General features: G+C 53.7%; 12 protein-coding genes across 12 annotated transcripts; 6 read left to right on the top strand and 6 right to left on the bottom strand.

Moving 5' to 3' along the window:
• Positions 1-442: 442 nt before the first annotated feature.
• AB675_8134 (uncharacterized protein) lies at positions 443-2,036 on the top strand (the record flags this gene model as incomplete). Its single annotated transcript, XM_018148557.1, has 2 exons — positions 443-632; positions 697-2,036. The coding sequence occupies 2 exons, from the start codon at positions 443-445 to the stop codon at positions 2,034-2,036; spliced, it is 1,530 nt and encodes a 509-aa protein (XP_018001234.1).
• A 770-nt stretch (positions 2,037-2,806) lies between these two features.
• AB675_8135 (Dual specificity protein kinase lkh1) lies at positions 2,807-4,998 on the bottom strand (the record flags this gene model as incomplete). The annotated part of the gene is made up of 4 exons (XM_018148558.1): positions 2,807-3,091; positions 3,143-3,693; positions 3,742-4,089; positions 4,137-4,998. The coding sequence occupies 4 exons, from the start codon at positions 4,996-4,998 to the stop codon at positions 2,807-2,809; spliced, it is 2,046 nt and encodes a 681-aa protein (XP_018000994.1).
• Positions 4,999-6,316: 1,318 nt separating this feature from the next.
• Positions 6,317-7,982, bottom strand: AB675_8136 (uncharacterized protein; the record flags this gene model as incomplete). The annotated part of the gene is made up of 2 exons (XM_018148559.1): positions 6,317-6,915; positions 6,962-7,982. The coding sequence occupies 2 exons, from the start codon at positions 7,980-7,982 to the stop codon at positions 6,317-6,319; spliced, it is 1,620 nt and encodes a 539-aa protein (XP_018000943.1).
• Positions 7,983-8,616: 634 nt separating this feature from the next.
• Positions 8,617-11,444, top strand: AB675_8137 (Endoribonuclease ysh1; the record flags this gene model as incomplete). The annotated part of the gene is made up of 3 exons (XM_018148560.1): positions 8,617-8,748; positions 8,798-8,895; positions 9,179-11,444. The coding sequence occupies 3 exons, from the start codon at positions 8,617-8,619 to the stop codon at positions 11,442-11,444; spliced, it is 2,496 nt and encodes an 831-aa protein (XP_018001094.1).
• A 576-nt stretch (positions 11,445-12,020) lies between these two features.
• AB675_8138 (Short-chain dehydrogenase 5) lies at positions 12,021-12,986 on the top strand (the record flags this gene model as incomplete). Its single annotated transcript, XM_018148561.1, has 1 exon — positions 12,021-12,986. The coding sequence occupies one exon, from the start codon at positions 12,021-12,023 to the stop codon at positions 12,984-12,986; it is 966 nt and encodes a 321-aa protein (XP_018001095.1).
• A 360-nt stretch (positions 12,987-13,346) lies between these two features.
• AB675_8139 (Signal recognition particle SEC65 subunit) lies at positions 13,347-14,346 on the top strand (the record flags this gene model as incomplete). Its single annotated transcript, XM_018148562.1, has 2 exons — positions 13,347-13,481; positions 13,528-14,346. 2 exons carry the CDS (start codon positions 13,347-13,349, stop codon positions 14,344-14,346), a joined length of 954 nt encoding a protein of 317 aa, XP_018001043.1.
• Positions 14,347-14,772: 426 nt separating this feature from the next.
• Positions 14,773-15,840, bottom strand: AB675_8140 (uncharacterized protein; the record flags this gene model as incomplete). Its single annotated transcript, XM_018148564.1, has 2 exons — positions 14,773-15,712; positions 15,767-15,840. The coding sequence occupies 2 exons, from the start codon at positions 15,838-15,840 to the stop codon at positions 14,773-14,775; spliced, it is 1,014 nt and encodes a 337-aa protein (XP_018001281.1).
• A 351-nt stretch (positions 15,841-16,191) lies between these two features.
• On the top strand, positions 16,192-16,950 carry AB675_8141 (uncharacterized protein; the record flags this gene model as incomplete). Its single annotated transcript, XM_018148565.1, has 1 exon — positions 16,192-16,950. One exon carries the CDS (start codon positions 16,192-16,194, stop codon positions 16,948-16,950), a length of 759 nt encoding a protein of 252 aa, XP_018001134.1.
• A 491-nt stretch (positions 16,951-17,441) lies between these two features.
• AB675_8142 (uncharacterized protein) lies at positions 17,442-18,292 on the bottom strand (the record flags this gene model as incomplete). The annotated part of the gene is made up of 2 exons (XM_018148566.1): positions 17,442-18,186; positions 18,234-18,292. 2 exons carry the CDS (start codon positions 18,290-18,292, stop codon positions 17,442-17,444), a joined length of 804 nt encoding a protein of 267 aa, XP_018000988.1.
• Positions 18,293-19,111: 819 nt separating this feature from the next.
• AB675_8143 (uncharacterized protein) lies at positions 19,112-19,673 on the bottom strand (the record flags this gene model as incomplete). Its single annotated transcript, XM_018148567.1, has 2 exons — positions 19,112-19,565; positions 19,615-19,673. The coding sequence occupies 2 exons, from the start codon at positions 19,671-19,673 to the stop codon at positions 19,112-19,114; spliced, it is 513 nt and encodes a 170-aa protein (XP_018001228.1).
• Positions 19,674-20,006: 333 nt separating this feature from the next.
• On the bottom strand, positions 20,007-22,426 carry AB675_8144 (uncharacterized protein; the record flags this gene model as incomplete). Its single annotated transcript, XM_018148568.1, has 5 exons — positions 20,007-20,968; positions 21,018-21,527; positions 21,576-21,774; positions 21,841-22,123; positions 22,185-22,426. The coding sequence occupies 5 exons, from the start codon at positions 22,424-22,426 to the stop codon at positions 20,007-20,009; spliced, it is 2,196 nt and encodes a 731-aa protein (XP_018001041.1).
• A 1,168-nt stretch (positions 22,427-23,594) lies between these two features.
• Positions 23,595-27,068, top strand: AB675_8145 (uncharacterized protein; the record flags this gene model as incomplete). Its single annotated transcript, XM_018148569.1, has 5 exons — positions 23,595-23,620; positions 23,708-24,904; positions 24,984-25,597; positions 25,646-26,847; positions 26,895-27,068. The coding sequence occupies 5 exons, from the start codon at positions 23,595-23,597 to the stop codon at positions 27,066-27,068; spliced, it is 3,213 nt and encodes a 1,070-aa protein (XP_018001275.1).
• Positions 27,069-27,117: the final 49 nt, after the last annotated feature.

Genomic DNA, 27,117 nt, shown 5'->3' on the forward strand with positions numbered 1-27,117 from the left:
GTCGCGTGTCGCAGTCCTGTCCACGGTCAATCACGCGAACCTATGTTCGTTCACTGCCTTCAATCTGGCGCAAGCACGCGGCTCCCTGCGCCCGAAATTCTCTTTGCACTTCCCCAGTGGGTACTGATGAGGTCTCTGATCTGATGCATGCGGCATCGGCACCCTCAGTTTTGGTTGATCGCTTCGCAACGTGGGGTATGCCCATCAGCGACACGCCTGCACTGGCCAGCTTTGCGTCTCGAATAAGTGCACGACGAGGCTGTTTGAGGTAGGCAGTATGAGATGGCCTATGCCTTTGCTGTGGTGAATTCGTCGAACGCCTGGTTTGTCCACGATTCACGATACGCTGCCATGGCGTCTATATGTTGAGAAAGGCCGCTGCGACATGAATAAAGTCATGATACAGAATGCCTTCATCCTTTCGTAAGTTCCTTGAGTCGCCATGGCTCGAGGTTGGACTAGACCATGCACTGGGTCGAAGAAGCCTACTCTTTCCGCAGACTACAAAGGCGCCAAGAAGGATGAATATGGCCCTTGGGAGCCTCTTGGTCGACTGCTGCTGCCAGACTGGCACCGGAAGGCGGATGAGATCGTAGAGCAACGGAGGAGAAAATTTCTACCCGCTTCTGGCGGTAGTGAAGAAACTGGCAGGTCCTTTACTATTCTTTCGCACTACTTGCTGACTCGCAGGCTCAGATGCTCAAGAGCCATCCGATGGCGTAGTGCAGCCAACAGATATCACCGAGACTGGCTCTCGACAGGACAATAGGCTACCACAGGCTGATGAAATGCCGACCTCGGTTCACCACGGTACTGACGACCAGCAAACGGCCGGAGACAGTCAGCCAGAAAGTCAGAGTACTCACGAAAATGCCCAAGGTGGTGAGGGGAACGATAACAGCAGCGCTACGAGGGCAGAGCCGGCTGCAGCAGCAGCGGCTGGATCTGACGAATCCAGTGAAGAACAACGGGAACATCTGGACAGCCGAGACGAACAGCGGTCTAACCCGCAGATCGTGCCAGCATTTCGTATATCGCAATCACATATCGCCTCTGACACCACGACCAGCCCAACTACTGGATTACCTGGACCGTCATTGACCGACCTCGACCACTTCCCAGACTCTTGCTGCCTCTGCCACTGGCGACTGACCGGACTCGTTCCTCAGTACCTCACAGACATCCTATGCGAAGACTGCTTCGCGCTTTGCACACGTATGGGCAGCCCAATGAACTCTTCAAACCTCGCCGTGGTCCCATATGACGGTCAGCCACCGCCGTTGCCGTCCTGGCCAACGTCTCCGGGACCAACGTCATCAACCTCCGCCTCGTCTGTCGCAAGCCGAAGCAGCAGTCCCAGAGAACGGCCGCTGTATCCGTCTACCCACTATCGATGCAGTACACCACGAGGAGCCGTGCGCATCCAACCAGAAGTCGATCGACACAGTGCGCCCGCTTGCCGCTCAAGCACACCACCTCCAGCGTACGCTCGCCACGCCGACCCGCTCTACCGCTACCCTTACGAGCGTCCTCACGGGCAGCGTATGCCTCCTGGTCCATTCGACCCCTTGTACCACTACCCACACGGACGCCCAGGCAGGACTGATGCTACGCTAGACCAGGATGTCGCTGCTGCTAATCAGGTCTTCTTCGCCAACTATCCCGCCGGACCTCCAACATCGATCAATGCATTCTACCCTCCACCAGGGTGTGATACTGACGGACAAGCCTTCTTCGACCACCTCCTTCACACGGGGCCAGCTCTCACAAATCCTGGCTTTGCGCCCCAGCCGCCACCCTTTCAGCGTCCCGACCTCCACTACGACTTCCCGCAAGTAACGCTAGCCGACACACGCCGTCTCGTCATCTGCGAGGACCAACACTGCCAGATCCCGATGTGGAAGGCTCCGGATCTGGCCTCTCCGTTCGAGCACAGTCCATTCCACGTTCCTGGTTTCCGACCAAAAGAACCCCTCTTCTTCGTTCCATCGGGTGCCGAAGAGCCTGAGCGGTTCGGTGGTCCCTGCCAGTGGTGAGGTGATCTGGACGTCTGAAGATGTGAGATCCGCGACGAGGCATCGGTGGACTATCTTGAGCATCCCACGACGAGGCCACTATTCGGACAAATCTCGAGCTGAGGTACTGCGACGCTCGTGTGAAGACGTTTTAGGCTGCATATAGACGGCGCGATTTATCTTAGACATTCTCCCAGGGCGCTTCTCTCACGCAAGCATGGCTCTAGCATACTTCAGCAATCACACATGGTAAAGTTCAAGAATCTAGCGGAGAATGGCTGAAGTCTTTCATTTCATTCTTCCCATCACTTGTTGTAGTGTAGTGCTTTTCTTCGTCTCCTTCAATGTACGGGGTTTCCTACAGCTGCTGCTCCTCTACCTCCTTGGACAACAACAGAGCTAGTGCTCGATGAGGCTCTGAACAGCCGTGGCCATGGCCCTTTGTCGCCCTGCCACATTCCAAATCCGGACGCTCCGCTATACAGTGATCGGACTCGTGTGCCCACCCACAATTGCAGCCCAGCTGGCTGGCTGACCTGAAAAAGAAACACCCCTGCCATGCGATTGACGTTGATGATCCCTACAGACGGCACTTCGTCATGCTCCGTATCGATGTTCCCTTCATTATTCATAGATCCATATTCGTATACCAACAGCCAACAGTCGGCGCGAATGAAAATCGAGTGGCGAATTTTGGAGTGATGACGACTTTCGTAGGTGTGACAAGGGTTCTTGAGCCTCTCGAACGTAATTTGTCTCCAAAGTAGAGGTCTGCAGCCTCGATTGATGCTTCACGCTCGAATCCTCTTGGCATCAGGTTCGCCATTGCTCCGTCCAGAGCTGCTGCCTGCCACAGAGGCAGGCGCACACATCGTACCGTTTGACAAGCGTTGCTCGGCAGCTCTTTGCTCCCGTATTCGAATGGCTTCCGTGCCGTCGTCGACGAGAGTCTCCTTGAACCAAGGATGCTTCAGGGCCTGCTTGGCCGTTATGCGCTGCTTGGGATCGTACACGAAGATCTTTCGAAGTAGGTCAAGGAATTGCTTGTTGAAGCTGGTGCTGGGGAGAATGAAATCCTGTAAAGCATGTTAGCAAACGAATCCATTACAACTTTGACCCAAACGTACCTGCAGCGGCTTCATAGCCTTGACATACTTCCTACTGGCCTTGTTAGTCTCAGAGGATGGGTAGTCGAGCTTGCCCCGGACGAAGAATTTTGCTGCCGAATTGGCGTTTGCGCCTCGGCCGCCTGAAGTGACAGCTTTGATCAGCTTAGCGTCAATCTTGCCGCCACAAACAGAGTCCATCATGGCCAGATGTTCCAGATTGTCGTGCGTTTGGAAGAGAGCATCGCCGGTGAAAAACTCGACAAGGATACAGCCTATGCTCCAGATGTCACAAGGGAAAGACCAGCCCAGTTGCAGAATGATCTCCGGCGCTCGATAATGCCGGGTCGAGACTACGGAGGAGTGATACTCGTCGTCGAATGTTGCAGAGCCAAAGTCGATGAGACGGATATCGCTGTCAAGGAGTACACGCCTTTGGCGAGCGGTCCGAGCAGTGCTCGATGACGATGAGGGAATCGTCCTGTTGTACGTAAATGTCTGATAGGCGCTCTGCACGAGCAGAATATTTTCAGGCTTCAGGTCTGTGTGTATGAGATTGAGGTCGTGCAAGACTGCGACATGGTCAGTATTGGCTATATCAGAGGTGGACGTCAACTTACAGGCAACGCTCGTGAAGAGCTGCCGGGCAAAGCTCTGTATTTGAGAGCTCGGAAACGGCGTGAAACCATTGCTCTTGAGGAAGTCAAATACACTGGAGCCCAGCAAGTCTGTAACAATACAGATATGGTTCCGAAAGTCGAAGCAGTCGCGTAGGTGTATACACTTGTTCCGATTGACGGTGTCGTTCAGCTTGAGAGTCGATAGCACCCTGAGCTCTATTCGAGATGCGTCTCTATACTTCTGTACTGAACGGATAATTTTGACAGCACACTTTGACTTCTTCCGCTTGTCGTATGCTTCAACGACCTTGCCGAAGGTGCCTTGGCCGAGTAACTTGATGATATCGTCTGCAATATTGTTAGAATGAGTTGGACAAGGGTGTGAGAAGACCTACATCTGTCTGTCATGACAGAATTTGGATGTACAACGTAATGCCCATCGTCGTCATCCACTTTTGCGTTCTTGTGGAGGTTATCACGAATGACAGGAACAGCCACCTCGGCTGACTTCTTTACTGGTTTCGCTGGTGGAACATAGTCGGTGAAGGCATCTGGGACGGACTCTTGCCGCTTCCTCTTCGACGGATTACGCTCGGGCTGTACTCTTTTCCGTTTATTACCTGTTCTGACATCCTCATAAGAATTGTTGGCACCGTTGCTACCATAGGACTCGAGAGATGTTGGAGCAGTGGTGGTCTGCAACGACGCCGTTCGGTCTCCAGACTGGTATGAAGCCGCAGAAGAAGAAGCACCAAACTTCGCTGGATGGGTCGAGTAGGTCGGGCTATCGTTGTATTCGACCTCGTAGCCCTGGTCAACCTTTCTTTTTCGACCGCCGTAGGAAGAGAATGAGCCTTGCTCTTGCCTTAGTCTTTGATTCTCTTTGGCTGACCTCTGAGGCTCGGCTGATGCGTCGTCGTCATCGTCAATAACTATGATCTCCTTCGGGACACCATTCCTGTAGAACTCGTTCCAGTCTGGGGCCGTTTTCCGTTTGGCAGCGGCCATCTCGGAAGCCGAGTGTGAGGGAGCGATCGAGGGAGCGTGGGAGAGTTGCTTGTACGAAGCCGGGGACTGTGGTGGCCTCGAGTAGTGGCTCAAGCTGGGATAGCTCTGGTAGGTGGGTGCCAACCTTGGGGGCGCAGGCAAGGTGGTTTGTGTGGGGTACTGGTGAACAGCTGCGGTGTACGGATTTTGGTGGGCGTACGAGTACTGTGAATAGTTCGTCGGCAGCGTTGCAATCGAGGGCGTAGACATGACGCCGAAGGTCTCGTGTTCAGAGTGGGAAGAGATTTCAGCAGAAACGATATGCGTCAACAATATCGTGGGTGCTGCTCTTATATCTTGAGTGCAGTGAATAACCAAATTGGTGAATTCTGGTGGCTTTCGACGTTCTTCGAGGTCATTGAATGCGATATCGAGTCGTCATTCGTCGAGTTGGGCGTTGTGAAGTCGTGGTGAGCGCTGCGTCACAACGGCAGTGCACGACGTTGAAAATGAGTAATGCCGTGCCTGAAGAGGGCAAGCCTCATCGAGCTGGCATCATGAACATATTGGACAGATTGTCGATATGTGGGCTACTCGAAAGTCGAATTGAATCCCATCCACGAGCCTCAATATGACAGTGGACGTCGTGTATGTGTGCGGTGATGTCTTGAGATGTGGTGAAGTGAGAGGTTCGGGACGCAGACGAGACTCGAACACCATTGGCCACGCTGAAACGCTCCACCCAACAGCACTGTGTACAGGAACGCCGCAGAATTACGACATGCCTGAACATCCCCTCTCCGGGCCCTTGATCATTGTGCTTGGTACTACTCTACTCTACAGCAACCAGGAGTGACAGCTACGAGACACAAGAAACAAAGTCAGCATGAAAGTTGTCTCCTGCTGTGCTTCCTAACACATTCTGTGGTAGAACTCTACTTCTGTTCTTCGTAGGCTGGCTTTATTTTCAGCGGCGAGAAACGCGCCTCTCGAGCGGATTAAGAATAAGTAAGCCGAGCCTTCCATGCAGGATGTCCGTCAAGGCGACCTTCCGGGGGCAAATAGCATCAGGCCTTGGAAGGTGCGGGCGAGAACGGGAACAGTATACCACTATCAATCACAACCACCGCGGCTAAATGCTGCAGGCTTGGTGGTGCCGGGCAGGTGCAACCCCGGGTTTTGTCGAATCAGCGTCAGAGGCAAGATGACCTCATTCTGAGAACACGATTTCTTCAGATTGTTATCGCGTGCGGATTGATGAGCCGGAATCCATGATGGGCTGAACAAAACGTGCAATGAGGTTGAAATCGCTCTGGAATACTGGGAGAAAGACTTGCATTTCTTTCAACCAGAACCTACGGACTACTGGTATAAGCCAGCATAGCCCTACTACCACGAAACGTGACGAAAGGATCTCGCGCGGCCTTGCTTCTTGCGCACCTTATCAATGCTTTGCCTCTCAATCTTAACGCCAAACCCATTTGCCGTGATGCATGACTGATCCAACACGTCCAACGCCGCAGTAATATTGTCGGGCCTCTCTGAAGAGACCGTGCTATCAACACAACATCATCGAATAATAAGCCCCTCATCGCAACGTCGCACTCCCTCGAGTGTATGCTCTGGTTGCCTTGCCGTCGATCTGGAGTACTGAAAGGACATCTCTGGCTTGGATGCCAGGGTCCTTGTCCTCGTCCCAGGCCGAAAAGAGCTTCTCCCTGGCCACAGGCTTTGGCTTCTCGACTGCCTTAGGTGTACTTGCAGCAGATGATCCCGCCCCGAGGCCTGGTTTCGTAGGGGTCGACGTACCACTGGCTGCACCGCCTGCCATCCAGGCGTACTTCTTCGACTTCTTCATTATGCCGCCGAGCGCCATCTGAGCAGCCGTGTTGACCGTATTGTGTTGCTGCGCTTCTCTGAGCTTGTTCTGCTCCACTTTGGCTGCCTTCTGAGATTTCTTGGGCTCTTCAGCCGACGCCTTGTTTACAGCATCGTCTTCCTTCGCTCTGCGTTCCTTCTCGGCAGCTTCGTCCGCTGCGGCTTTCCTCTTCGCACGTTTCGCTCTTCTTGCATCTTCAGCGATCTTCTCCTCGGCCATGACCCGTCGTAGAATGGCCACCTGCGAATTTGGAGGTAGAGAGGCTGATCGTTCGCTCATGCCGTCGCTGTTTGCTTGGTCGAGAGTACCTGTCAAAGTTAGCTCTGCATAGTCACGTCTCTAGACGAAACATACGTTTGAGTGGGTTGGGAGTCACAGTGGCTGCTGCACCTTCGACCGCCACCGCATCGCCTGTAGCATCTAAGGGCACAGCCAAATCCTCCCACTCAGTCGGTACTCTTCCTTTTGAGTGCAAACGCCTCTCCTTTGCGAGTCGCGAGGACTGGCTCACCAGTCCAGTAAGCCGTGTCTTAGTTGCCAGCATGACACATTTCAGGATGTCACCTAGTCGATCGCCCTTGTGGTAGTCCAGAATCGCTTGGCCTTTGTCGATGACACGCGTCGCACCCTGCTCGCCATTAACTCTAGCCACTGGTGGAGGTCCGCCCTTATGCGTGTTGACCAGTACTCCAGCTTGCGGATCCGTAAGGTGCTCCTGCTGACTAATTTTGCGCATGCGTTCGTTCAGGTTGCCTCCGTATAGAAACGGCTGCCACAGAGGATTTTGTACCTTCCGAGACTCCTCCCAGTCCAGTCTTGCTTCATGTCGCGCTTGGTCCTCGTGAGTGTTCCTCGACTGGTCAGCGGGGCCGTCGATGCTGTTGGTTGGCGGTATCCCTTGCGTGGGTGTCGTTGGAGTCCAGTCCAGGCGATTGAGGTTTTGTTGGTTTTCTTCGAGCTTAACACCTGCGCCAGTCCAAGTATTGCTGTCTTGTTGCGCATTACCCATTTCTCGGTCGACTGGGCGCTGTGGAGGAGGCATTGTCCCTGGTCGCGTCGGCTGAGGCATTGCGCCATTGACTGATGGTCCAGCTAACGGAGATGTCGCTTGCGCAGTAGGAGTAAGAGGATGTGGGGACCCGCTGAATGATGGCGGCCCATCTTCTAACCTCGGCCGCTTAGCAGCTGGCTGCGAAAAAGTCGGGCTGAACTGAGACTGTGGTGACGGCGAATTGAACGACGCCTGTGGCGAAGGTATGTTCACTGGACTGGGTCTGCCATTCGGCTGGCTATAATCGCTGCGGTACGAGACATTGTTCGGAGGGAATTGCGGTCGCTGCGGCGGCGCATGCGAATTGACGCCGTGGCTGTTCATCTTGAGAGCTTGTGCCTGTGCGATCGCTTTGATCCTGAGAGGGGTGCGGAGGATGCGAGCGAGCAACCGTGCTCCTCTCTGACCCGAGGACGTACTCTCATCACCGGCCAATCATCTATTTTCTGGTTGAGCCTTCTTGCGTGTTGAGTGATGAGGTGCGCGAGTGTCCTTTGGTAGGCCTATTTGATATGCGCGAGAGGTGGTGAATGTTTGATGGAGAGAATGACAGTGAAAGATGCCTGTCTGCTGTTCTTTCATGACCCCATCCCGTTCTCAAGGGCCTTGGCAACTGAGCACGTGATCACATGGATTCGGAGACTTCAAAGTTGACCTGCGGTCCTGCGATCTTCGAATTAACTTCACTCTCTCGTAGCATTGCCCTTGTCCGTCGCAAATCACGATCGTGTGCTAGCAAGGACAGTAAATAACATGAAATGCGACGCATAGGGCAGAAAGACTCGATACGTCAATCGATTTGCTAGGTAGCGTCGAGGACGCCATTACCACGCGTTGCTTTGAACACTCGCAAGGGCACTCGGTGCCTTATGGTAGCACATGCGCCAGGACCTCCCTCTAAACCCAGAGGAGCCCTTTTTGCTTGTGCAGTATGGCGGGCAAAAGGAAGGCATCCGCGATGGCAACATCGACCGATGTAGACGACGACCCTGTCAGCCCGGAAGATGAGCTCGTCTTCACAGGCTTGGGGGGTTGCCAGGAAGTCGGTAGATCATGCCATGTGATACAGTACAAAGGGAAGACGGTGATGGTGAGACTCGACTCTGCGGCAGTGCGAGGCCCTGCTGACCGTCTAATAGCTCGATGTAGGCATGCATACCGGCAGAGAAGGCATGTCGGCCATGCCCTTCCTCGACGAATTCGACCTCAGCACCGTCGACATTCTGCTCATCAGCCAGTACGTACCTCTCCCCTCCCGCGTTGCTTCGGTTCTTGCTCCCATAGAGACATCGACAGAAAGCGTTTGTTGGCGGACGGTCGAGGAGTGGTCTCCTGTCAGACTTGATGGAAATCGAGAGGCATCAAGAGGAGGGTCACTTCCACAGCCAGATGTGTAGCAACACCAATACAACACATTCCCACAACAAGCCTGTACCCGTGTTGTCTCTCCCGCTGCCCTGAGCCCGACTTCGGTGTCCATTACATCCTCTGCACCGAATCGACAACTGACCACCATATAGTTTCCACTTAGATCATGCAGCAGCCCTCCCGTACGTGCTAGCGAAGACGAACTTTCGCGGCCGAGTGTTCATGACACATCCCACAAAAGCCATCTACAAGTGGCTCATACAAGATTCAGTCCGAGTCGGCAACACATCCTCTACATCCGATCAGCGGACATCCCTATACACAGAAGCAGACCACGTCGCAACACTGCCGCGAATAGAGACCATCGACTTCTACACGACGCACACAGTCTCAGGAGTGCAAATAACGCCCTACCCAGCCGGTCATGTTTTGGGTGCTGCGATGTTCCTGATCAACATCGCCGGACTCAACGTTTTCTTCACGGGTGACTATTCACGGGAGCAAGATCGACATCTGGTCGCAGCACAAGTACCCGATGTCTCCAGAACAGGCAAAATCGATGTTCTCATCACGGAGTCAACCTTCGGCATCTCCAACGCCCCACCACGAGCTGAGCGAGAGGCTGGACTGCTAAAAGCGGTTACCAACGTCGTGAACCGAGGCGGCAGAGTTCTCATGCCCGTATTCGCCTTGGGCAGAGCTCAGGAGCTGCTTTTGATCCTTGAAGACTACTGGCAACGACATCCAGATCTACAGAAGATCCCTATCTACTATACAGGCAACACTGCCCGGAAATGCATGGTCGTCTACCAAACATACATCAACGCAATGAATGACAACATCAAGCGAATCTTCAGAGAGAGGATGGCCGAAGCCGAAGCAAGTGGCAACGCCAAGGGCGTGAGTGCCGGTCCGTGGGACTTCCGCTTCGTACGAAGTCTGCGCAACCTCGACAAATTTGACGATATCGGACCCTGCGTCATGTTGGCGTCGCCGGGTATGCTTCAATCTAGCATGTCCAGGATTTTGCTGGAAAGGTGGGCGCCCGATCAGAAGAATGGCGTGGTCATGACCGGATACAACGTTGAAGGCACCATGGCAAGGACGATCCTTACCGAGCCCGACCAGATCCCCGCCATTATGAGCGGCAGCAATCCTGGAGCACAGGCCATGGGCCGCAAGGTCCGCGATGACGGTGCAGCAGTCATGATCCCACGTCGTTGCACAGTCGAGGAGTTCCAATTCGCAGCACATGTGACTGGTGTGGAGAATGTCGAATTCATCGAGCAAGTCGCAGCTCCGCATGTCATCCTCGTGCACGGTGAGAAGTCACAAGCTGCAAGGCTGAGATCACGATTACTCGACCTCAACACGAGACGAACTACTAGCGATCCCAATGCGCAGCAAACGAAAGTGTACAGCCCCGAGAACGGTGCCGAGATCCACATTCCATTCCGGAAGGACAAGATGGCCAAGGTTGTAGGCAAATTGGCACAATTGCCTCCTCCAAAGACTACAGATCCAGAAGACAGCCGCATGCTGAACGGAGTGCTCGTCCAGAATGGTTTCAAGCTGAGCCTCATGGCGCCCGAGGACCTCCGCGAGTATGCAGGCCTGACCACAACCACCATTCTCTGCCGACAACACATCACGCTCGCTGCCGCGAGCATCGACCTGATCAAATGGGCATTAGAAGGCACATTCGGCAGCATCGAGGAGATAGGAGGACCAGTCAAGGACGAAATCCTCACAAACGGCGGCATGAAAGCCGAATCCAACGGCATCAAGGACGAAGCAGACGAAGAAATTCCACTCGAACAGCCCCGCCTCTTCGTCGTCATGGGCTGCATCACACTGAAGTGGTCAGGTCGCGAGAAGCAGGTAGAGCTGGAATGGGAGGGCAATACCGCGAACGACGGCATTGCAGATGCAGTAATGGCGGTTCTGATGACCGTGGAGAGCAGTCCGGCGTCGGTGAAGCATTCGAGTCGACAGCATAGCCATGATCACCACCACAAGCACACGAATGGAGACACGAAGCAGCGGAACATACACGCCTATCTGTCGCCTAAAGAGCGATTCAGTCGGTTGTGCATGTTTCTGGAGGAGCAATTTGGGGAGAATATCACACCGATCGAGACGGCTCCGCCGCGGCAGGATGACATGATGGTGGATAAGGGGGATCCAGGCGTTGAAGATGGTGATAGAGATGCCAGCGAGCGTGCACGTCTAGCCGCCATGGGTATCCCAGTGCCTGGCTTGGAAATCAAAATCGACAAGTTCGTCGCAAAGCTGTGGCTGGAGAATCTGGAGGTGGAGTGTGCACAGAAGGTGCTCAAAGATCGCATACAGGCTGTTGTTGAGCGAGCCGTGGAGACGGTTGCGCCGTTGTGGTCGGTTGCTGGAGCTCATAGCTAGTGATTTTGCAGCATTTGATGGAATGGTCAGTTGCAAGACCATCTTGCACATCAGTCTGCACTGGCAATACGGGCATTCGTCACGTGACATGAAGTGATCAGGCCTGCCTCTGCTAGTGAGTCTATTTCGACTTAATGAAACGCGTTGGCCCAGGATCCTTTCTCTGGGAGATGCTGCTTGTCGGTTTCCACGTGCAAATCGCGCCGCACCGTACATATCGATATCGACCCGAATGTTGCGGATAGGGTTCTTGCGGGATGGCTGAAGCCCGCCGGGTATCCAGTGGAGCGTGAAAGATGCATCTCACTCGTATGGACATATACGACACATGGCTTGCGAGCTCCCCACGAATTCAAAAGGCAAAGCTGGGGTCACAGTGAAGTATAGACTTTCCCCCGCTCACAGAATACCAAAGCCTAGTAATGGTGGCGTATGGTAGGAGGCGCGATAGACTGCCTCGGCTAAGCGCGTGCTCAGTCCCTCTGCATTTATATACATATCCATGAAGCACATACGACAACCGAACCTTATCAAAACCACCATCCAGTTTCAGCATTTCCCACACGTAGACACAGCATGGGATCCATCCGCACAAAACACGCAGTAATCTCCGGAGCATGCTCAGGCATCGGCCTGGCCCTTGCCCGCTCTCTCCTCGACCAACCCGACTGGAAGGTCGTCTGCGCAGACATCCGGCCCGAGTCATGGAAGAACCTGAATCCTCCACTGGACTCCTCCCGGGCGACGTTTGTCGAATGCGATATCGCTGACTGGGATAGCCATGCTGCGCTGTTCAAGAAGGCTTTCGAGTGGACCGGCGGGCAGATCGACTTCTACGCCGCCAATGCAGGCATCGGCGACCGAGAGAGCTTGCTATTTCCTTGGGACCTTGAGGCTGAGCCTACGAAGCCCAATCTGGACTGTATTGCTGTGTGTGAGCTGGCTAACTACTATGGCATGAAGCTCTTCGTGCACTATGCACGGAAGACTCAGCAGCGGCTAGGTGCAGACCATGCGAAGATCTATCATCCTAAAGTCGTCATGACAGCCAGCTGCGTCGCGCAGTATCCATTCCCAATCGCGCCACAGTATAGCGCGGCCAAGCATGCCATACTGGGATACACACGCGCCATCGGCGGCACCTTGTACGCCAAGGATAACATCACTGTCAATTGCATCATGCCTGCCGTGGTCGACACGGGCATCCTACCCGGTGACCTGAAGGAACGCTGGCCGAAAGGCTGGCTCACGCCTTTGAGCACGATGGTGCGCGCATTCCAAGAGCTCATCGACGAGACTGGGAAGGTGCAACAAGATGGCAAGAGTGATGGTAAGGATGGGGTTGTGAAGACGGCTCAGAGCGTGGAGTGTGCGCTTGACCGACTGTACTATAGGGAGCCTGTGGCGGCGCCGGATGAGAGCCAGGCGTTCATGGTGAAGGATAGCGTTGATCCGAACGGTGTATGGGCAGCCTCGGTGAATGCAGTTTGGCAGGCGAGGGTTGCGGCTGGCGATACTAGTAGCAGTGTTGGTGGTCAGTAGTGTAGCACATACTGAAGTCTGTGTTCATGCATTGTACCGTGGATTTTGCAGTCTTCTCGATCTAGCGCACCTTGAAGTCCGCCCACCGTTGTTCTAATTGAGTAGTGCTGCTTGCAGTGAGCAGAAATAATGGAAAGGGACGCCTCGAATTGTGCTCCCTGCCACTGGTCCCTGGAATTCGCAGCCTTGCGGGCAGTCACGACCGTCATCTTGGCGCCCCGCACCAGTCAACCGGCGTCACATCGGAAAATTGGAGGCAGAACTACGCCCTCGTTCACTTCGACTTCCTCTGATCTGGCATCCGTCGACCATCATCTACGCCACTGTCATCGTCTCTCACACCCATATACCACCGCAACAATGTCGCACGCCCGCATAGAAGAAGTCTCCGACTCCGACCCTGAGATCGACGACCCAGAAGCCTTCCTGCCCGATTCCTCCCAACATGCCCTGCAACCCGCGTCAGCGCCCCATAGCGCAGTGGCCGCCACAGCTGTCGCAGAAAACCGCACAACACAAACCACAACCAACCACACAGCAGTCCACAAACCCGACTCTCCTCCGCAATGGACCACCCACGTCCTTCTCCGCTCCCTCACACCAGCAGTCGGCCAGGAACAACAACCTCCCACCAGATCTCAAAAGCCACTGCCTTCTCTACCCAGTCTATTTCGACGCAACCCGCACACGCTCTACTGGCCGCCGCGTGCCTCCGTCGCTCGCGATCAAGAACCCGCTAGCCTACTCCCTCATCTCTGCCCTCCAGTCCATTCTCAAGTCAAACCCCGCGCCCTCCCAACTACAAATAACATTTGAGCCCGACAAGCTCCATCCCAACGACTGGGCCAACCCCGGCCGTGTACGCATCAAGCTATTCGATACAGAAACACACAAGCCCTTACACCCTGGCATCAAAAGTAAAGCACACCTCTACAAACTTATCGGCGAATATCTAGTCGCGAACCCAACACAGAAAGACAGCCCCCTGGATTTGCGAATCCAAGGTCTGCCCATACCGGAGAACTTCCTCGAGGAGAGCGGCGAAGTCAAGCCGCCGCGAGGATGGAAGATGGGCACGATCTTACCGGTACACAGTGCTGCGGTGAGTGGTGGCGGGGTCAGTGAGAATTTCTTGAAGGAGGCGATGGAGGAGATGAAGGCTATGGGCGGTGCGCCTGGAGCAGGAGGCATGCCAGGTGCTGGTGGGGGAGGGATGCCGGATATGGCGGCGCTGCAGAGCATGATGGGCGGGATGGGGGGCTTGGGTGGGATGATGGGTGGTGGAGGAGGTGGGCCGAGTGGTGGAGGGGCGATCGAGGGAGGTGGCGGTGGGAAGAAGGGAAAGGGAAAGAAGAAGTGAATCAACCCGTCGCCATTGGCAGAGCCGTGGAATCTACGTGCGCCGATGTCCACGGCTGGAATTACCATTCACCTAATTGCAGCTCTTTGGCTAGGGAGTGCACAATCGTCCATCCGCGCGTCCTGGTACCTGTCGATGATCTTGACGTCCTGCTGACATGGACCGCGGACGGAACGCTGATGCTCCTGGACAGGATGCGTAAGCAAGCTCGACGATTCCCACCATCTTCTTGCGTGAGTTGTCGGGTCCCGTCGCCTTTTATCTCAGTTCCGCACGTCGACCTTCCGTCGCTGTTTTTGACTTCCGGCGCTTCAGAATTGTAGCGGCAGTAATTCTGCTCAAGAAGAACAGCACCTGTTGACCGGTTCAGGTTGTTCAGAAGCCAAACGTGGCGTGTTAGGATCGCCGGGATCAGCTGCCTCAGACTCAGCCTCCCCTGCCACGCGGCACGAAGCCTCCTCTACCACGCGACGAAGAACCTGCTCGTGGTGTGGCCCCTCCTCGTGGTATGCTGCCGCGGACCGCGCCACTCCCACGACCTCCGAAGCCAGTGAAAGTTGATGTTGGAGTGGATGGATCGCCTGAATCGGACACGGCTACTTCTGACAACTTACGCCTCTTCGCGCTTGCGGAGCTAATGTCGCCAGAGTTGACTATCTGTGTTGCATCGGGATCCGATTTAATACCACCAGATCCGTCGCACTTGTTGCCTTCGTGGACATGGAACGAGCAGCCTCCTGGAGCTGCTGGACTAGCGGAGTCCTTGCCGAGAACGATACAATTGTGATATTCAGAGAAGAGCTCCTTGGTGAGATGATCAGGAAAAGTCTTCCAGTCTTCGGATGAGGTGAAATTTGTGAAAAGAGTATCGTGCTTTGTCAAATTCCAGGCGGTATTTGCGAACCAGAACTTCATCAGCTCAGAACCTGCGTTTGTCATCTCGGACAATCGACTCAGTCGCCGCAGTGTCACGTCAGCGTGTTTTTGCCGGTGATTGTTGACGGCTGGAGATGGATTTTGGATTATTGCATTTGCGCGGTGCATTCGAGCACGAACCTGATCCATCGCCTCATTCTGAAGACCTTCACACAGGAGGCGGTCGGCCAGGATCCATGTGTCTTCCAGGTCGTTGATGGGCGCAGTCTTCAACTCGTCGCGACGAAGTAGCCACCCCAGGAAGTACTCAAATGTGCGAACATCGGTTTTCGTGAGCAGGACCTCGCCGGATGCCGCTTCCGCAAAGTTGCCATTGAGACATCCTCGGAAGTAACCCGAGACCGACTTCAGGAGACCCGATGGCAGATACCACGACTTGGCATTTTCGGCCGGTCCGACGACGACCTTGACAGGCGGTTCTGCTATGTAGCTGGGAACTGTCAGCCTCCGACCATCCTTAGTTTCTCCCAGACACGCGACTCACTTCAGCGACCAAGTTGGGCTCTCAACACCGGTATGTACCTCGATAGCGGGCTCGGGTTGGGATGTGGTCGCCATAGTACTTTTCGCAGCTGTCTCTAGTGAAAGTTTTCGTGGTTTCGGATGCCATTAAGAGACGGAATTTCTGAGAGGCATTGAAACAAACTGCCAAGAAATAACGGCAACTTCTTTGTCAGGTGAAATCTGGCGGTGCAATGGCACTCGAGTGAAGCCGTTGCCAGGAGTGATGCTCGGATGTAGGTGTCGAAAGAATTGACGCAACGAAACTTGGAGTCTGCTCATGCATTTACTCAGTGCATTTCAGCACACAGTTTGAAGTTTGAGAGCTGTGCAAACGCTTCAATTGGTTGTGCCTTCCGTCGAACGCTCCAGCACGACAGCACGACCGAGTCTCGGAGAATCGTAGTCATGGCTCGTCCACCGGCAGACAACAGCAACCAAGCGACAAGATGCCCTAAACGTCCGATCATCAAAGCAGAACACCTTAGAGAGACGCCTGTCAAGATAGTCGTTGGGACCGGCGACAAGGCCGCCACCTACCATCTTCCACCGACGCCGCTAAAAGTCATATCACCATACTTCAGAGCATGTCTAAGCGACGAGTTTTCCGAAGGCGCTACCAACGTCGTCCACCTCCGCGATGCAAATCCAGCGGTCTTCCACCACTTTGTCGCGTGGCTACTGCGTATTCACGATCTTGGCGGCAATCTCGATAGGACCAAGCCACTCATCGGCTTATGGATCCTGGGAGACAGCATCATGTGTGAGGATCTACAGAACAGAGCGATGGACGTCATGAGGCAACTTCATCTTGAGTATTCGGGACACGATTGGCATGCTTCTGCTGGGTGCATCCTGTTCGCTGAACTCGCTTCCATTGTTGCACATACGTGCGAGGGCTCGGAGTTGTCAAGCTATGCCATGGACAAGATCGCCCACGCCATGACAAGAGGACTGAAACTGCGCGAACTGATGAAGTCCGGAGCTTACTGGGCCAGGATCCCGGAGACAGTCAAGACTGAAATCTTCTTGCGTTACCAGCATTATGTCGACCTGGGATCGAAGGACTCAGACCCTGCTCAGGGTGAGGGTTGCCGCTACCATGTGCATGACGACACGGAGAGTAGGGTCACATCCGAAAACGGACAGAAGGCTGGTACGAAGTAGGAAGAGAGCCACGAGTTCTTCCAATTCAGAGTCTGCGACCACGCTAGCCTAATCTTCTGACGAGAACATGACAGCGTTCAGCATATGGGCTGTGGTCTTGGACACATTCAGCCAGAATACGGCAACCAAGCAGATACGGTCCATCGATTGAGCTGGCGTATCTGAGGCAATTCAGACATTCCTAAGTAGGCCTTCAGCGTGGTGTAGGCATGCAATTCAATTCGATCTTCGTTGCTGAACCTATCAACGTGTCGTAGGCCACTCTCACCTTTGACCTCTTGGTGAATCTTTCAAGCCTCTCGCTACCAGCCGGTCGTTGAAGTCAAGCTCTTTGTTTGACCTCGCCTCGAATGCGACAATACTGTTTCCTGGAGACATACGTGCCACTCTCGCACACGTACGTGGCGGCTTCGCCGTCCATAGCAGCAGTCTTCTGCCCTTAGCAGTTTCCGCTCATCGTGATTGCGTCCTCCAGGCTATCTGGTTTCCAACTACCACTCCGTATCTTGATTGTTGGTGTCGATGGACGCAGTAGTCGCGTGCACAGCCCTAAACTTGGCTTCGCACTCGTCCTTTGAGGTGTCGACGTGTACGTGCCAGTGACAGCCTGCTAGCGCTGCAGGTGAAACATACATCCTTTCTCTCTCTTCCATGTACTTCAGGAAGAGATCTTTGGTTGCCTCTGCGCTCGCCTGATCCCAAACTTGGTCGAGCTCCTTCAGCCAGGACTCATGTTTCGGCGAGTGTCCGGTATCAAAGGAGGCTTTTCGAGTACGGGCCATAGAAGAAGCCATCTGCTGCGTGTAAAATGCCTTGAGTTGCCCGCCAGCAGACACTCGTTTACCTATGACCTTGACACATCCAGAAACTGTCTTCTGATGCGAAACTGTCGCTCTGATCGAATCCATGCAGTAGTTTTGGCAATCCTCCGCAAGAAGTCGGTCCGCCAAGATCCAGAGGTCAATCATATTCATCTCAGTCTCCCTAGCGTCCTTGGAATCAACTGCTGCGACGTGCCAGATCTTTTCCGAGAAGAGCCACTGGACGAAGAATGCGAACGTCTTGGGGTTGACATCGTCCAGGGTGATGATGTTCTGCTCAGATTCTTTGAATGACCCGGACAGGCAGCCTCTGAAGTAAGCCGACTTCGCTTTCAAAGCTGCCGGAGGGAGGTGGTAGATGACTTGATAGCCGTCTTCGCCGACAACGACCCTGACAGTCTCTTCTGTCGCATACCTGTGACGCATTAGCTTGTCTGGAACGCAGTCATATGAGTCTCTTACTGAGCCCATTCCAGAGCGACTGAAGCGTTCCGCTTCCCAACAAATGAATCGTCGCCCATCTTGTGTTGAAATGTGGTAGGTGAAGAAGACTTCGTTCGATGAGGGTAGTAGTTATTGAGACAGCTCGCGGTGGGTGAACAGGATGTCGCTGTTAAGTGCCTGCAGTCGAGTGTCGCATCAGAAATTTGGACTATGCTAGCAAAGGTTGCCTTGTTTGAGTGTCTTGGCGTTCATCTTCAGATGTCTTGTCTATCACCGAGTCGGAAGTCAAACGGAAATCCCCAAAAAACACGAGGAGAGAACGACTTCGAGATAGCCCGCCGGTAGAGCGAGGACAAATGCGTGATACCTTGTTCACGCGTGGTCAGCTCGATGGCCTCGAGATCAGTGTGCTGAGAAAGATGAGACTCGCGTTGGTGATACTCTGATTATCGTGGATGTAACGGCATCGCCATCGTCGGTCGCGATCGCGTGCCTCCGTCTGGCTAATTCTGAACCTGGCGACCTCTCGGGACATCAGTCTTGAGCAGTCTGACGCCTCAACACTGCATCGTGTGCTCGTCGTTGTGATGGAGTCTCGACTATTCTGAAGCCTTGATACCAAGGTTGCCCGTTGCCTGGTCAAATCTTCTGCTTCTTACGCTTGGACTGGCACTCCCCCTTGGATGTCTCGACGTGGAGATGCCAGTCGCAGTCGTCTGACTTAGCGGGATCCTTCCTATTCTTCTCTGCGATCCTGAACAGTCTGTTGGACTCCACAAAAATGCGCGTGACCTTGTCTGCTTGCAACTGCTCCCAACTCGAGCACTTCACCGTGGACTCCGAGATGCCTTCGTTCACACAATCGAATGCAATCTGCTTGGTGATGTATTGTAGCATTAGATTGTCCGATATACCGCGTCCTGAACCTCTTTGAGAACGAATGTGGAAAGTCTCTCAGTTGCACTTGCCATGCGCAGAATGTCCATGCAGTGATTTTGAAATTCTTCCGCGATCAGACGATCTCCCAGAAGCCACAATTCTGCAGCGAAGGACTGTATGTCAGAGCCGTAATACTGACCGTCGCTGTCATCCTTGGCGAAGGCTTCGACCGCTTCAGCTGTCCAGACATGTCCAGTGTAGATCCACTGAACGAACAACGTGAAGCACTCTAGATCCACGTCATGCAAGATAACTTCTCCATTAACCGCTTCGATGAATGAACCCTCATCGCGGAAGCACCCACGAAAGAATCCTGACTTTGCCGATAGTAGAGACGCAGGAAGGTAATGTGTGGTCGAGTTTTGCCCATCATTGAGTAGAACAACTTTTACTGGAGCCTCGGTTGTGTGTCTGGGACAAAGTCAGAGCGAGTAGGAGGGCCGCAGTCAATGATCCCTACCGAGAGATGGTGGTACCCATGTCCAGTGGATTTGCCATGATACCAGTGGCGTTCGGCATGATGACGCCCAGGAAGAAATCGAATAGATGGAGGGGGAATTTCTGAGTTGAAGAGGATTCAAGTCGAAATTGTTATTAGATGAGGAGAATTCTTGAGGCAGCACTCGAGGAATCAATTGCAAGCACTCGGTTTGTCATTGTGGGCGATGGGCGCTTTGGGTGGGGACAGTCGTCAACAGTTGTAGTGAATGGCTGTGGTGACATTTACAGCAAAGCAGCTCAGGCGCCGCATCGTGGAACGGACGTCACTTGTGACTTGATGAGATGTGTCGATCCTCTGCAGCTGGACTTGGCTTGAGCTCAGCAGATCAGTGTTGGTGGCAGCCGGCCACCTCAATCAGGATTCGACGCCGACGACAGCTCAGAATCACTGCTTTCGTCTGACGACTCCTTCATGGCGGCGACCGCGCTGGCTCTCAACCCACGATAGACCTCGCTGTTGCGCCGCCGTTGCTGTCGTCGAGCTCCCTGTGCCAACTCACGCGGCGTGGGATTATCTCGACTGGTATTGCCCGCGCTGGCCAGCCGCATGCGTTGTTGGTCGTCGAAGTCCGAGCCTACGAATTTGCTGCGACCAGGACTGGTGACAAGCAGTTTGAACACCGGGCCATCTGCCTCGCCATGGGCCATATCTTGAAGGGTGTTCATCACCTTGCGACATTCTGCAGCCCATGTGTGCTTTTCGAAAGCGTCAATGCCGTCAATGATGCAGAAGATGACAGGGTCATCAGGTACTTGTTCCACGACGTATGCAAAGCATGCGCATAAGGTTGAGAGATCGTGCGACTCCAGAAGTTTTCGATTTCGTGGGTTGTGTGGAAACTTGAGCGCTGTGGAAGCATTCAAATATCGTGCAACTTGGTGGATCAAGTTCCTCATCATACCTTTCGGTCCGTGAAACAGATCGTCAACTCTGACGTGGCGGCGACAGAAGTGATGGATCGTTATGTCCTGCTGGAGGACATCGGTGACGATGCAACTGAGTAGCGAAAGTGATGTGTATCGATTTCCGCTTACCATGGGCTGTCCCCCTTCGATGAACAACGCGCCGGAGTCATTTGCGGATACCCAGTCAGTGTATATTTGCCCAACTATGATCCCATGTGGTACTTGAGCATCTGAGGCTGAGAGCGACTGACATCCTCGACGGACTGCCATCCGGTCGTTCTCTGCAAGATTTTCGTCGACGTCGATGATCTCTAGCAGATCTGAAAGGGAGGCAGCACTCCCAGATGTTTCGAGTCTTTTGACCTTTCGTCTGAGTTGTCGGATCTGCTTAGCTGCATTCGACTGCCCTATGAAGGTGTGAGCACATCTGAGCGAAACAGGGACGTCAACGCTTACACTCCGCATTCTGACGGGAAAGTGTCATAGCTTCGGTCGCTTCATGAATGGCTCTTTGCACGTCTGTCATTTTATCCACCGCTGCATGGGTAGCATGTTGAGCGTCATGGATATCTTCAATTCGCGCTCTGGTAGCACGTTGGGTAGATTGAACGTCGCCGATGCGCGTATTGATTCCCTCTCCAACCCACTGAGCTTCCGTCTTGACCTGTATGAGTCGAGCGTCCGTGCCATTGGCGGTGCGCATGAGGTCCTCCGCGCCGCTCTGCAAGGTTTGAACAAGCTCACGGGTGTCCTTAGTGGTGACCTCGATTTCGCCTGTAGTGGTTGCAACCTGACCAACAAGCGTATGTGTGGTTTTGACGGTCTTGTGAGTATCCACGATGGCACCATCGCGAAGTGTGTCGCACCTTTTCTTGAAGGACTCCAGAGCATCGTCAAGGGCTTTGATGTTTTGCTTGAAGGCCTTGTTGTACAGTGGACCTTGAACCAAAGCTGCAGTCTGCTTGCCTGTAGTGCTCGATTAGCTTCCCTTCGCTGTCTCAAGCTCGTACTGACCAATAGGGTTCTTCGCGAACCACTCGACAGCGCCCTGGAGGGCGGTGAATATGGATAGATATAGCTCATCTGCTTTATCGTCGAGACTTAGATCCGGTGGGAACGTCTCCACAGCATGCTCAGCTTGGAGAATGATCTCAGGCATATCCTCAATGGTTCGGAGTACTTCCTCGCGTGCATTGCTCAGGTGCATGGCCGACTATTAACCACTTAGCGGGCGTCTGAGGATCGGTAGTTATGCACATGTACTTGCCTCAAAGACTACCTTCAGTCCTCCGCAAATCATTGACGTATAAGTGCCATTCGGAATGATCCTGAGAAAGGGCAGAACCGACTCTGACTGCCTCCCGAGGAACCTGCTAGCTCTCCTGACCGGCTTCTGGCCAGCTCGTATGTACTTATCCTGTGCAGTTCTCACCACACGAAAGACTTCGTCCCAAGAATGCGTCTTGCTCAGATCAAGATCTTTGATCTGCTTTTCCGTTACAGAATGCCTATACTCCTCGACGATCTCTCGGAACTTCTGGGCATGCATCTCAAGTTGAGGGCTTTGCTGTTAGCCTGGACTCAACTTGCAGGCCTCTGTCCCAGAAACGTGTCATGACTTACTTGAACTGCACCGTTCGAGGTGGGAGGGATCGTTGCTCCATGTATCTCTGGTCAGGTCCGTGATTGTGAGAAAGGCGTACCTGAGCAGCAAGACTATTCGCAAGCGTACTTTCCGCGGCCTGCACGTAAGTCGCAGTTTCATCGCTGATAGTGCCTATATCGTCTGGTCTCAAGGTTGTAGCTTCGTCATCGTCTGGTCTCAAAGTCGCAGCCTCATCATCGGCTTCCACACGTGGGTTCATCCTGCACTGGTAGCCGAATCTTCAGAACGAGAGAAGCTGCTGCTCTGGAGTTGACCGAAAGCGTGCAGACAGACTTGTCCTTGGGCCGAGATATGAGGCAGTGCTGTGTATCGATCATGATGCAGATCAGGAGTCTTCATCTGGAGAGTGAACCGCTCGGCGCCCACCACATCCCACGGAGGATGCATAGCTTTTCGCCTTGTAGGCAATCCAGGGCGCACGAACACGAGTTCGCCTTTGTCTGCCTTGCTGTTCGAATTCATGCACGCCCCGCCCCATACCCCAGTAGATTGGAGCTGACAACACATCAAGGCAACTACCTGCAGCTTCTGAGCTCCTTACTTGCCAAACGACTACCTCGATACGAACGTCACAGAACAGGTGTGGTTGTACAATACAAACAGCCTGAGCCTGAACCTAGCCTGATGTCGCGAGGGGTGGCGGTCTTGTGTCCCGAGGTCGACAGGCGGGCCGAACCTTCCAGGCTGTGGGCTAAAATTACTGGGCGGGCTTCCCACTTCTCCTACCGTGACCACGCCTGTGTGCCGCTCATTTTGGATTTCGAACTCCGGGAGGGTACTGAAGGCCTGCGATTGTTTAACTGATCAAGTCGATGGATTTGGGACGAGCCTGACTTGAGCGTCGATTGCTAGGAAAAAGGCACCGAGAAAACCTAACTACCTGGTAGCCAGGGAGGACGCTACAGAAATTGACACCGAGTAGCCTCGGAGTAGGAGAAAAGGCAAGGCTCGTGTTCCCACAGCTTGGCCTGCCACCGGAGCTGACGCTAATGGGCTTAGCTCATTGATGGCAACTGCGAACCAGCTTTCCATCTTTCCTTCCTGAAACGACCCATGTCAAGTCAAGTCGCCTTACCTCTTTCCCCAGTGTTGAGCCGATCAGCCTTCTGCACCCTTTGTGTCTGCGTGCGTGAAAAAACATTGCAATTGGCAGGATGAACGCGTTCCGTGCATTATGGTGTGCCGGAAGTCCCTCGCTTTTTGCTAACCATCTGCCCGGGTCCCGGACCACGGCGACCACCTGAAATGGTTACATATAGTGTTCATGGAGTCCCTGGTGCCTGCTCCTCGCTTTTGCTCTCTTTTCGGGTCGTTATAGCGCCGTAGCGGCCAGATTGAACCAGCTGTCTTTGACTCCCTGAGGAGACATGGGTTCATTGGATTTCGATATCAGGTAAGTCTTCTCCATCAATCAGCTCCTTCATGATCACGGCGGTGCTGGAGAACATATCGCTGACCCTCCATTCTTGGTCTCATACAGCTCCTCATGGAGTGATGAGAAGTATTCGAGAGCAGATGCAAATGGGCTCTCTGTACCCAACAATCCGGCTGTCGATGACGCCGGCTCCGAGCAGGATGATGGTGATCAAGCCTCGCGTTCTGGTTCTGTCCCGAATGTCTCCGGTGCCTTGACTGTGGACGAGTCTCTGTCCGGTATCGTCCAACATCGCGCAGACGGCCAGCCTCGGGTAGCGAACACTGAATTCGAACGGAGGTTGCGACATCTGGAGCGTACAGTGAACCCGGCTCAGGATGACGGCACAAGCTCGCTCAGTAGAGTCAGGGCGGGCCCTGTGAGAGCGACATCAAGCGGTACTTTCCACCAGACCGGCATTAACAGAAGCCCCGACGCTCAGCGTACCCTTCCAATACTGAGCGAGAAAACTTGGAACGAATTTATGAACAAGTCCGCAAGTGACGATGTTGAAGCTTCAATTGATATCCTGGTCGAGCTGCCTGAATATCTAGCTCCGAAGGCCGCTGTCTCAGGCATCGGTGCTAAAAGTGGGAACGCGCGTGGTGCTCGTACGCAGCAATCTGATCCATCGCCTGTCCTGCAAGCGAAAGAGAACAGGCCAGTTCCTGAGCGTATTCGCATCAATTCTCTGTTGACTCTCAAGTTGCTGAAATCAATTGATGACCACATATCAGAGACAACAGCTCTTGTCATGATGAGACCGTTCAAGTTTCTGGTGTACCACGAGGACCAGATCGAAGGCCTAGCAAGAGAACTGGAGCAACAGGCTTCTGTGCTCCCAGCAGACGAGCCTTCGGATTTCCAGGGAAGTCGTACATCTTACCAGCTTTACGACGAACAAGAACGCACCGAAGCTCTCAAGCATCTGCGGTGCCTGACAAGCTTTACAGCGAAGTACATCAAGCCAACACTCGAGCGGCTTAGGGACAACTCCACAAGCATGATAAGTTTCGCAGACTTGTGGTACATCTTCCAGCCAGGCGAAGATATTCACATGCCTCTGAAGATTCAGGGGACTTCCATCGACGCTGAGGCTGTCGGAATCTCATCCGAGACATTCTACAGTCGGTACAATCAGCTATGGCGGGTGACTTGCGTCACTGGAGGTCGCCCGAACATCGCCACTGCGCAGGAACGCCATGGCACATCGAAGCCAAATCCATTCAAGGTCGATTGTTACTACATCGACTTTCATGGCAGGTAAGAGAAGCTCCTTATGCTTGAGCAGCATCCTATAGCACTAGTACGCCGCTCACAATGATGCTAACCTGCCGGATAGGTACCTTCGACCGACCGTTCACACGTTCGAGATTGCCCCATTCAGAGGCGAGAGGGAAATAACTTCTCTCGAGTTCTATCCAACTCGCTTCTTAAGCAAAGAGCAGCGGGAGCAGCGCTTTCAAGGCCGGCTCGATCGCGGCAAGATGGTGTTTGATGCCATAGTGAAATCTTCTTCGCCTTTCTTCTACTCCGGACCGACACTCATGGTTCAGCCGTGCGGCTGTAAGTTCAAGGATGGTCCAGCCACTCAGGAGCACGTCGATAGCGAGGTCATCGTGGACTTCAAGCTTGCTCTACGGAAGCATCCAACGTGGGCTCCAGAACGCGAGCCATGGAAGCCGCCTGTTGAGCATCGTGCTGAGCTACATGAGAAGACGCCAGTACAGTATTGGGACAAGCAAGACAAGACAAAACTCTCTTATGCACAGTACGACCAGGTCTACAACGACTATCTTATCGACAGGGAGGACGCCGTGGCTTTCAGCCAGAAGGAGAAAATCTTTGCTCCGATTCCTTCTGGCTGGATCTCAAATGAGTCTATGGTACCAGAGAAGGATGTCTCGCTGCTTCCAGGCCGAGTCTTTGCTTTTGTTCTTCGCACACGCACATTCGGTGAGATCTTTTGTCTGAGTCCTTTCATTCACTAACGGCGTGCTATAGCTCCCCTATGGCTATCAATGTTGCAGCCCATTCGGGCGAAGATGGACGGCCTCAACACTCTACAGCTCGAAGACAACACATTCAAAGACACTTTGCAGGCACTGGTCAAGACCCACTTCATGCAACGACTAGGACAGGAGACCAACCATTTCGAGTACGACATTGTACGCGGCAAGGGAAGAGGGCTTGTCATCTTGCTGCATAGTGCGCCTGGAACTGGCAAGACACTCACTGCTGAAAGTATCGCTGCTGCAACTGGACAGCCCTTGCTGCAAGTCACATGTGGTGACCTCGGCTTGAAGCCCAAGGAGGTCGATTCGGCGCTCAAGGAAATCTTCCACCTCGCCTCTCACTGGAAGTGTGTACTTCTGCTCGATGAGTGTGACATTTTTCTGACTCAAAGAAATCGAGAGGATGTCAAACGCAACGCTCTCGTGTCTGTCTTCCTCCGTGTTCTTGAGTTCTACACTGGAGTGCTGTTCCTCACCACGAATCGCGTCGGCGCATTGGACGAAGCCATTAACTCTCGAATCACGTGGATCATGTACTACCCTCCTTTAAACTGGGCGCAAACCGAAGAGATCTGGAAGACCAACCTAAAGAACGTCAGGAAAGGCAATAAGAAGCTCAAAGTCGATAAGGCGGGCATCCTCGCGTTTGCAGAGGATCAATTCTACGAGACCCAGGACCTCAAGAATGCATCTTGGAATGGCAGGCGGATTCAGAACGCCTTCAAAGTCGCTGTCGCTCTTGCCTACTGGGAGACTTACACTAATGATGAGCGCGGTGAAGCATGGCTAGCGAACACGAACGTCAGCAAACACAAGCGTCGCGCAACATTGACGGCCGCCCACTTCCAGTCCTATGCCGCGAGTGCTGCCAAGTTCGACAGCTATCGGATGGAGGCTATCGGCGGCACTGATGGCGATCGCGCCTTCCAAGCCATGGATCGAGCTGATGACTTCAAAGAGGTGGAATCGGCGATACCGTATGTCCCGACGCTGCTGTCTCCAGATGATCACAGAAGGACTTCGACCACCCCGAACGCGCGGAGTCCAATCGTGCGAGCTTCAACAGTAGCTGGTCGGGTGCCGACTGCTCACTATTTCCAGTCGCAGCAGCAGACACAACAAAGTCACGCTCAGATAGGCACCTCCTTTGGTGGCCAAGATACATGGGCCAACGCATCTCATCAGCCGAGAGTCTCTCGTCGTAAGTCAAGCACACTCAGTCAGACTGGTCCTCTCAGTCCACGGCCGAGCAGGCTCGGAGGACGACAGATGCAGATCAGCCACGTACTGCCCAGCGTGACTTCCGCGATCAAGACACTGCACAACAGAGCGATAGTGATACTGATTCGGAGGACGATGAAGCTGTTGAGACTGGGTCAGGGTCGGCTACAGGGTCCGAAGGTCGGTATTGAGCAGGAGCAATTTGGCAAAGACAGCAGGCTGTGCTTTTGCGAGACAGTC

This window comes from Cyphellophora attinorum (assembly GCF_001299255.1).
Source record: "Cyphellophora attinorum strain CBS 131958 chromosome Unknown Contig10, whole genome shotgun sequence".
Lineage (NCBI taxonomy): Eukaryota > Fungi > Ascomycota > Eurotiomycetes > Chaetothyriales > Cyphellophoraceae > Cyphellophora > Cyphellophora attinorum.